Source organism: Vigna unguiculata, chromosome 7 (genome assembly GCF_037176805.1).
Source record: "Vigna unguiculata cultivar grain cowpea cultivar isolate G323 ecotype 2 chromosome 7, ASM3717680v1, whole genome shotgun sequence".
In the NCBI taxonomy this organism is placed as follows: Eukaryota; Viridiplantae; Streptophyta; class Magnoliopsida; order Fabales; family Fabaceae; genus Vigna; species Vigna unguiculata.
In genome coordinates this window covers 2,664,700-2,675,350 of record NC_140798.1, presented here as the reverse complement: position 1 = coordinate 2,675,350, position 10,651 = coordinate 2,664,700, and the positions used below count along the sequence as shown (strand labels likewise).

The 10,651-nt window shown below is 28.0% G+C and overlaps 1 protein-coding gene across 1 annotated transcript; it reads left to right on the top strand.

Annotated features, from left to right (window-relative positions):
- Positions 1 to 7,255: 7,255 nt before the first annotated feature.
- Positions 7,256 to 10,439, top strand: LOC114190967 (transcription factor bHLH130-like). Its single transcript, XM_028080066.2, has 6 exons — positions 7,256 to 8,103; positions 8,988 to 9,322; positions 9,414 to 9,584; positions 9,827 to 9,892; positions 9,996 to 10,064; positions 10,151 to 10,439. The coding sequence occupies exons 1-6, from the start codon at positions 7,659 to 7,661 to the stop codon at positions 10,208 to 10,210; spliced, it is 1,146 nt and encodes a 381-aa protein (XP_027935867.1). The 5' UTR covers positions 7,256 to 7,658; the 3' UTR covers positions 10,211 to 10,439.
- Positions 10,440 to 10,651: the final 212 nt, after the last annotated feature.

Below are 10,651 nucleotides of genomic sequence, written 5' to 3'. Positions count from 1 at the left end.
TATGTAAATATTTTTAAATTAACTTTAAAATTTATAGGAAATTAATGACTGAGATCATGTTAATTAGTGTTTGAATGTGATTATTAAATCGAATGTGAAACAGACAACAAAACATGCAACAAAAAAACATAAAACAAATTAAAATTAATAAGTTGAATAGTATAATTATCAAAATTTAAGTATTAACTCTATCAATTCACCCATGTGAGTTGTCCTAAATATTTCATATGGATTTTAAAGCTTGTTAAAAATATTTTTATAAATATTTAATAAAAATGTCAATTTTAGTAAGAATATCAGCATAAGATTTATATAAAAAGTAGTTTGAGTCTCAATTTAGAGAGGAAGGACAATATTGCTCAATTTTTATAAAAAAAATTGACTAAATTGAAACTAAAAAACAAATATAAAAACAAAATTGAAACTTAGTCAATGTGGCACAACCTTGTAGTGACATATATAAAAAATTATTTAAAAAAAATTAAAAAAAATTAAAAAATCACAAATTAACATGTGATACTGACTTTAACATTGTTTATGAAAATTAACGGTAAAAATTAAATTAAATCACTTTAAAAAAAAGTATGACTAAATTGGAAAAATAAACCGAAAAATCAATTTGACATAAAAAAACAACGAATAATTTAGCTCTGATTTTATTTTAGGTGAGAAATTATTTACGATAAATAGTAGTTATCATGATATGATATCATGATAAAAAGGTAGAAGTGTTTCTTTGAATTTTATCCAAGAAGATGCTAGATGTTGTGAATAATAATATGCCACGGTAAAATGAAGTCTCTGTCTTGAAATAAATGATAAAAGAACAAAACCAAGTGAAAATATTTGTTGAATTATAACTCTAGAAGCACCCTCATGTGTGTGCTTTTAGAAGTCATTGAGATGTGAGACACTTTTAGTGTTACATATATATCAAGGATGACGAAATAAACGTCATAATAAAAAGCATTAATATTTTTATTTCTAAAAATTATTTATTAACAGAGAAATAATATCGATATAAAAGTATACTAAATATAACGTAAAAATTTAAAAATGAAAGAAAAATCACGAGACAAATAAATAGAAAATAACACTATATATAAAAATTTATACAACATAGACTGCTATCACATTAATCTTAAGTTAACTCATATCCATTAAGATGAATAGAACTAATTTGACTTTTCTCACACGATGTACAAATTGTTTAATATGAAATAAATGTTCAACAGATTTCATAACATCCTAAGGGAAAACATTACGACAGCTAATAATCATATTGATAAAATTTGAGTAGCTTGACGATCTAATGAAAACCACATTTGACAACTTTCAAGCCTTAAAAGATATGTAACAAATTATATAAGTAATTATTACTTAATTAGAAATTGAAAACAAATTGTATTATATAAGTAGTTATTAATCAATTAGAAATTGAGAATAAATTTTATTGTATAGGTAATTGTTATTTAATTAAAAATTTAGAGTAAATTTTTTTATATAATAAGTTTTTCTTATAAAAAGCAATAATCATAGTATAACATCGTAAAAATATACGTGTAAACATATTCTTTCTCAAGAATACTGGTAATCATAGGTAGTTTAAACATAAAAAATACTGGTAGAATCACAATTATCTTTCTCAAGAATATTATTTTTTTTATCAAACCACAAAAGAGATAAATATTCATTACCAACCTTAATAATGGTGAACAAATATCAAATAGCCTCAAGACATGAATATCCTATTAGGCATTACTTTTAATATATATTAACCTACTTAGTAAATACTTCCTTAGGCCCATGATGTATTAAGATGGTCTCAACTTGCTTGAATGAATCCAATAATACTTTATCGATTGACATGCATTTTGATATTTTCAAGGATCACAATTAAATACCTTATATGCATCTCAATCAACAATTTATATACACCATCTAAATTAATTCAAAATGTATAAAATAATAATTGAACATATAAATATTTTTCTTTTTATTCAATTTATGGAATAAAAAATTATATACTTTTATTTTATTTTTATTATTATTTTATATACAACTTTTTGAATTATAAAAATCAATGAGTACCTATAAATAAATATAAATTAATAAAGAGAACTGTAACTATAAATAAATTAAATAACATAACTATAAATGTAAAAAAGACAAAAATGACAAATAAATTCATCCCCGATGATATTATTTGAACTAGTCCCGAGTTTGGGTATGATTAATACCTATTTTTTTTTATTCCATTTAAATTACTAAAGCACATTATTCTCTTAGTTTTTAGTTTTATAAAAAAAAAAAATTCTTTTGCTACACAATTTTTCCTCCCTCTAAAGTTGGGGTTGGCTCGTTCTCCTCCTGCACATTGCGGGTCTGACTGACCTGTCTCGTAAAGAAAATGCAAACTGAAAAGTCTAACCTGTCATGCATTCTTTTTGGCCCACGGGCTAGTCCTTTTTTTTTTTAATTCTTATGATAAAACTTTTAATGTTCAACAAATTGAGAAACTTTAACAAATTCACAAAATTAAGCAAAATTTTTGGAGAGTTGAATGATATATGATAATGCAACATTTTCATCATATTCATATTCGTACTTTGACAAACATTATCTATCCTTCAAAGTTTAGCACATTCAAAAATACAAAACACTTGTCTTTTCCACTTATAAAAAAATTTGGAATGTTCATGCATGAATTCAGAAGGAAAGTAATCAATATACATAAGTACAACTTTTTTTATGTGAGTTGCGTGCCAGCCTGTGCGAGATGGGGTTATGCAGGTCAGGCTTTTTGTAGGCCAACGGACTCAATATCTCGACCCGCCCCATTTTTTTTATCGAGCATGCGGGCCGGCCCGCCGGGCCAAGCCTACATTGCCACCCCTATATCTCTCTAGTAATTGTTTAGCTTGTTTTATATCCATGAAATTCATTCACATCTTCAATATTTTCTCTCTTATCATAACCATTGTGCAACTATGTTCAAATTGCATATTATCAAATACATTGAATCAATTTTTTTGTCTCACATTTAAATATATCTACTCCTTTTTAATGTTTTTATTTATTTATTTTCATATAAAAATATTTGATTCTCAATTTTAAATGTTCAGTCATATAAACTCTTCACTGAGCAGGTAATATAAAAAACTTATCTTTTTTAAGGTTAAATATGTTTTTAGCCTCTAAACTTTGACGCAAAATTGGAATTCATCCCTGATCAAAATTTTGACACCACAAACTTTAAAAATGAATGGATATGGTCATTTTAATGAAATTATTATGTTAATTTTTTTTGACTTGTAAACCGCATGTCAAACGGTATAAATAACTCAAATGCTATGAAACATGTTTGATACGTAAAAAGGAAATTAATATAATTAGTTTCATTTTTAAAGTTTAGGAATCAAAATATATTAGAATTTCAGACATGGATGAATTCCAATTTGCATCAATCTTAATGGACTAAAAACATATTTAACCCTCTTTATTATTCCTTTTTATCCTTAATTTTGTTTCATTTGAAGAACTTTGGTTTTGCTAAAATAATTTTTATTATCTCTTAATAGTTCAACTTTTGATATTTATAAACTAGAGATTGGATGTATATTCATTTGAATCGAACCAGTATAAATCTTGTTGTCTCTTGTGCTCTCTTTCATTCTCTTAGGTATAAAGGTTGAACAATATGCATTCTTAAACTCCTTTTGTCAATTGGTTAAAGGTTTCATAAAAACTATTTTTCAAGTGTAAGAACAAATCAAAAAATTTGAAAAACCAATTCACCCCTTTTGATTGTGAAATATTGGTACATGAAAACTAACATAATTTCTTCTTTGGAGTTCAATATGAGATAATGAAACTTGTCTTCTTGTCTTCGTGTCATTTTGATCCCTAATCCTTGAAGGAAAACCAATGCGTAATTAAAAATTAATTAAATAACATAAATATAAATTTAATAAAGAAGATAAAGCTTAACTAAAGATAAATTAAACAACATTAATATATGTTTAACAAAGAGAACCAACATGTAACTGGAAATAAACTAACCATAAATATAAATCAAGAGGACCATGAGTGATAAATTAAATGACATAAAGTAAATTGTATAAATGAAGATATTCATAAATATATTTACATGAAATACATCATATAATTTTCTCATATTTATACCATATCAATTGTATAAATGAAGATGTTCATGAATATATATACAAAATTGTGATAGGTTAAAAATATTATGAAGTTTTGAAATGTTTGAAAGTAAACAATTTGATATGTAAGAAAACCAACCCGTTTATAAATTTAATAAGGACTAATGAATTTGAGTAAAAGTTTTTTAGATTTTAGAGTTCTACCGATCCTAATAGTGACAGGTGTAATTTTTAAGAAAATGTTTTCCCCTTCTTCAAATTCAAGGGGTTTCATTTGTTTGTCATAATAACATGTTTGCCTAATATCAGAAGTTTTCATATGTTTCTTGATTATTTTAATTTTATCAATTGTTTATCGAATTATCTATGAACCAAAAATTAAAGAATTTACATTCTCATATCAATGCAATTAAGTTCTATATATTCTTCTGTATAGATCCTTGTATGGAGTCATTTTTATGCTTAAACAAAAATTATTAGTATAAGTAAATTTTATTAGTGATATAAATTGATGCCAACTTCCAATTTGTTTTAAGATATAAGCTCTTAACAAATTCTCTAAAAATTGAATAGTCATTTTAAATTAATTTTTAGTGATAAGTTGAACTAAGCTTTATTTTTGTTTTTGAAACATTTTATAAACTATTCCAAAATTTAGAGGAGAGATGAGATCTTTATTTTGTTAATCTACCCACAGGTACTCAAATTGCATCTTAGCCAAACATAATCCTTGTTAAAATTGTAAAAATAAAATAAAATTCATGCTTTCACATTTCCACTAATCAATAAACATCGTATAAGTATCCTAACAAATTCAATAACTTTGTCACTATTAATATATATATATATATATATATATATATATATATATATATATATATATATATATGTATAATTTAAATATATTTTTTATTTATATAAAGTTGATGAATTTTTATTTTTATCCAAATTTACCCTGGATAAATTTAAATTTAAATTTATCATTTTTAGTTTTTATAAAATATAAAATTTTATTTTAATTTCAGTAAATATTTTTTATCTCTCTAAAAAGTTAATATCACAATTTTTAGTTATAATTTTATTTTTAGAGAGAAATTTTGATTTTACATCTTATAATGCTTTATTTATTTGCATGTTTTAATTTTTTTTTCTTAAGAGAAATTAATATATTCTCTATTAATAAATTGGGGTAAACATAAAAAAAATATTTTTTATCGTTGAAAATTTATCTGTAAATTTAAATCACATACCATATATAAAAATAAAAGAGTATTTGAATGAAGCAATTTAAGAGAGTAATTTATTTATTTGGAGAATTTGAATTTCTTTGGAGTAAAATAACTTGTTTGGACGGGGAAAGTAAAAGGAAATTGAATTTGAGGAATTTTAAGAAGATATTTCAAATTACTAAAATAGTAGAATTTGAAATTCACTAAAAAAGAAAAGAAATTGAAATTTCATAATTTGTGAAATTCCTCATTGTTTAATATTCAAAATGTCAATTGGGCCTATACGACCCAGATGACCTAGACAGGTCGGGCTGGGTTAATGACCCATATGGGTTGGACCGACCAGATGATTTAGACAAACCAAGCAGGCACGACGACACAGACGGGCTGGACAGGTCCAACTACCAAAACTAGCCAGGCAGGCCCAACAACCCAAACAAGTCGGGCGAACCCAACAATAAAGACAAGTCAGGTAGGCTCGATGACTCAAACGAGTTGGGGGCCTGATGAACCAGACAATCCCGACAACCTAGACAGACCGGGCCGTTCAAATTTTGAAATTCATCCAAATTTGACCGAGTTGACCTCGACCGAAATTTGGAAAAATCTGGCCTAGTCTGCACCGGCCGAAATTTGGCGGAATGTGACTGAGTTGGCTCCGACCTAAATTTGGCCAAATTGAACTGTGATTGCATCAGCCAAATTTGGCCAAATTGAACTGTGATTACATCAGCCAAAATTTGACCAAATTTGGTCGAGTCAGCTCGATCGAAATTTGGTTGAATTTAAATATTTTAAGGTTACAATTATATTTGTTAAATTTAATTTCAAATATATTAAATAAATATTATTAAAATAAAATTTTATCTCATAAGAGAAATTCAATTATTTTATCAAAACAAGAGATTGAAATGTAAGATATTTCAATTACTTTATTTAAACAGATTATTTAGAAAATGAAAAGAATTCAATTACAAAAATTTCAAATACAATGTATTTCAATTTTCTAGAATTATTGAAATATTTCATCTTAACGTTTCTATTAAATATGTTTTAAATTTATAGGAAAGGAAAAAAAGAATGAATTTCAATTATTTATATTAAACTATTACTAAAAAAATCAATATAAACTACTCAAGTAAAAGCAATCATATGCTGCAATTTATTCGCTGTAATTATTGTTATGCAATTACTATTATTATTATTTTTTAAATATAGAAAAACATGCGGTCTCTTTTTTCATGAATTTTAATAATATTTGTTTAATATAATAAAGAAATAAAATTAAATCTATTTTTTCTCTTAATTTTGCAGTAAAAAATAATTTTTTTAAACTTTATATTTTAATTTAATTTGTATAACAAAAACTTGTTAAATTTATTTAATATGTTAAATATATTTTATGATAATATTTAAATTATTTATATAATTTCTCTCATATTAAATGTATAAATTTAATAAAATTTAATTAAAAAATTAAATTCAAATAAAAATTGTCATATCAAGTAAATTTAATAAAATTTAATTAAAAAACTAAATTCAAATACGCTATTAAGATTTGATGACTAAATTAAGTGTAAATAATTCTAATTTTCAGTTAAGAAAGAAAATACATATTTAACAAAAGAAATTATATTAATTTATTTTTAAAATAACAAAATAAAATTAGAAATATTTAAGAGATCTAATCTAACATAAAAATTTATCTTTTAACATGTCTTAATTAAGCATATAGTCCAATAAATAAATAGAGGAAGGACAGTGATTGATGGTTTTTGTACTTTCTATTGGCCAAACTCAACACCACATTCAAGATAAATATGTTGCCTCCCTTACTCACTTTCTCTTTCTCTTTCTTCATTCATTAGATCTTCCTTGTTTTCACTTCTTTCAAAAGCAAATCTGAAACCTGCTCGTAACACAACTTTTGTTTATCCCTATCTCTCTTTCTCTCTCTCTCTCTCACCCAAACCGGTCCCTTTCACCGGATCTCTCTCCCTCGAACTGTGTGCAAACTCATCTCTTTCCTTGCTTCCTTCAACTACAAGATCTTATCCCACTCCAGCTTAGTCCCTAAGCTGAAAACACACACCAAAAAACAAAAAAAAATTCTCAGAATTTTTTCCCTCTTAGGATAAAAAGGAACCAGTCTTTTCAACAATGATTCCCCAGCTTCTCATTCCACTCTGACTTTACCTTTGTTTTCTTTTTTTCTTTTTTTTTATCTTTTTACGGTCACTTCTTATTATATAATTGTTCAACAATGGATTCCCATACCCATCATCATCATCATCAGGATTACCAGCTTCATCTCCATCACAACCAACCCTCTTCTGGGTTGCTTCGTTTTCGCTCTGCACCCAGTTCGCTCTTTTCAAATCTCACACCTTTTGTCGGCTACGGTGCTGACACTGCTGCTTCGAGTACCTTCCACGAGTTGGAAGAAAGCACCAACCAAAAGTGTGGTTCTAAGGATTTCAGTTCGATGAATTCGCATAAGGGGTATGGTGTGGGGTTACCACCTCACTATCCCAGACACGGTTCTTCTTCTGCTACTTCCAGTTCTTCTATGGAAGGGTCTTATGGCTTGGTGGGTCCAATGGGAATGGATCATGAAGCTCCAAATAAGGGCTTCGGGTCAAGTCTTCTCAGGCAGAGTAGCTCTCCTGCTGGTCTTTTCTCCAACAACAATGTTTCATTCCAAAATGGTATTGTTTTTCTTTAATTTTCGATGTTCTGTTTGGTCCTTGGTTGTGAAATAGAACAGAGAATTTATAACATGATTTTTTTAGTTGCTGGCTGTATTGTACTTGATAGATACGACACTTACACATACATGCCTAGAGATTTTAGTGTATGAGAATCGAAAAGTCAGATTCTTTTTTGGACATTTTATATGTTTTCTTTTGTTGGCCACTCTTTTGGAAATTTTGAGCCCCTTTACTTCTTCTGTTTTCACTTCCTGTTTTGAGCACCCCTTTACTTTACTTTCGATCTGCTTTGTAAAGAAAAAGGGGAAAATGGAAACAGATAATGAAAACTGGAGTAGATTAGTTAATGTTTATACTCATGTTTCTGAAAGAAAAAAAAAACATTCATTTCCAATTCTGTTACTATGGAACTTTTAAGAGGAATAATGAAATTCCATACTGAGTTGCATTAACAACACTTTGAAGAATAGATATTCTGGTCTATGAAAATAGAAAGCAATGATTCTGGGAAATACATTTTATACAGTTCTTGTTTGTTTAGGATCTGATGATCCACATACATTGTCTATATGTGAGTGGAGATGCAGTTCCTAGTATTCAAACTCTTCCCAGATTGAATTTTTCCCATGTTAGACATTTATTCAACTCTCTTATACTTCAACTTTATCACTTAGTGTAGTTAGAGACACAGGATTGGAAACTTAAGCATGTACTGTTGTAGTAATATCAATCTGAGGGACTAGATTCTAGATCTTTTTGACAGCACATGTATATTATAACTGATCCTGCTTCTTATTTTCTGATGACAAATTTCTTTTTGAGGGTTACGATTCTATTCATTCATAATGGCTAATGAGAAGTTATAAATCTGTAAACGGCAGGGTTTGTCACCATGAAAGGTGTTGGAAACTATGGTGGGGTGAATGACAATAATGGTGAACTCAGTCCATGTATTAGCAGGTTGAAGAATCAGATCAACTTCTCACCAAGAAATTCTTCTTCTCTGGGAATTTTGTCTCAGATCTCTGAAATAGGGAGTGAAGACATTGAGACAACTAGCCCTGATGATAATACTAGTCATGGAGGCAATGATACTCAACATTTTGGCCCTGGATTCCCCTATGGTTCTTGGAATGAGACTCCACAACTGTCAGAAAATCTCAGTGGCTTGAAAAGAGGGAGAAGTGAGAATGAAAAGATCTTTTCTGATGTTCAGGTGTTTATAGAATGCTTAATTGCTTCATTTTCTGGTTGCATCTCTTGCACTTTTGTTTCTTCTTTTTGATACAAAAAATTGTTTTGCTCAGAATGGAGAACCAGGAAACCAAGTTAATATATTATCACATCACTTGAGTTTACCAAAAACTTCAGCAGAGATGATTACCATGGAGAAGTTGCTTCAGTTTCCTGATTCTGTTCCTTGTAAAATCAGAGCAAAGCGAGGTTGTGCTACTCATCCTCGTAGCATTGCCGAGAGGGTAGGATTTTGTTTTCCGAATTGAATTTAATTGGAAAGCACAGACAATGTTGAAGCTTTTTATAAATTGATGATTTCTGATTAATCGACCATGTAAAAACCTTATTAGGATATCAGAAAGTTAAACTTATTTTGGAACCAAAACGACATAGAAGACATATATTGTGTAGACTGTGTTGAATTCATGAAGTAATAATTTGAACAAAAGATGGTTCTGAGGTGTTGTGCATGTCTTGTTTTCAGGTGAGAAGAACTCGGATCAGTGAAAGAATGAGGAAATTACAAGAGCTTGTTCCAAACATGGATAAGGTAAGATCATAAGCACATTTAACTTATGAATGTGTCGATTTTATGTTACAATGTTGTAGTTGTGGTTGAAAAAAGTTAACACTCTTCTTCATTCTCTTGACAGCAAACCAACACAGCAGACATGTTGGACTTAGCTGTTGAATACATTAAAGATCTTCAGAAACAATTCAAGGTAAATACAAAAACATACATTTACAAATTCAAAAGCAATAAATCATGTTACTGTTATGCATGCACTGATTTTTCATACACATGCAGACTCTTGCTGATAAACGGGCAAATTGCAAGTGTTCAAGCATGCAAAAGGCAGATTCATGAAGCGTTCAAAGATGGCTTGGATTATTGGTGCTTTTACCAAATAATATAGGATGATGGTATTACCAAAAATAGAAAAAAATGAAAAATAGAGTAGAAATAAGACGACAAAGATGTGTTATTTGAATTGATAGAAATAGAAGATAAAAGAGGGAGAGAAAATTCTCTTGACATATTTCACGAGTGATGAAAAGAATGGAATATAAAAAAAGTAGCGTATCTTGTCTTTTCATGTTTGATGAATGATATAAAAATGGAAAGCAATATATAAATGATTGTGTAAAGAAACTTTTATTATACAATCTTTTTCATAATTTTGCATTATAGTATAAAATACTTAAAATGAAAAACCTTCCACTCAGAATGATTTTCTTCTGTCTAGTTTTTCTCACCAAAATCTTCTACTTCACACCGTATAAATAAGATATGTTACACCAAATCCAA

Excerpts from the sequence above, each read along its gene's own strand:
- LOC114190967 (XM_028080066.2), top strand. The coding sequence starts at position 7,659 with ATGGATTCCCATACCCATCATCATCATCATCAGGATTACCAGCTTCAT. Across the intron at positions 9,323-9,413 it reads AGATCTTTTCTGATGTTCAG|AATGGAGAACCAGGAAACCA; the intron begins GTGTTTATAGAA and ends TGTTTTGCTCAG. Across the intron at positions 9,893-9,995 it reads TTGTTCCAAACATGGATAAG|CAAACCAACACAGCAGACAT; the intron begins GTAAGATCATAA and ends TTCTCTTGACAG.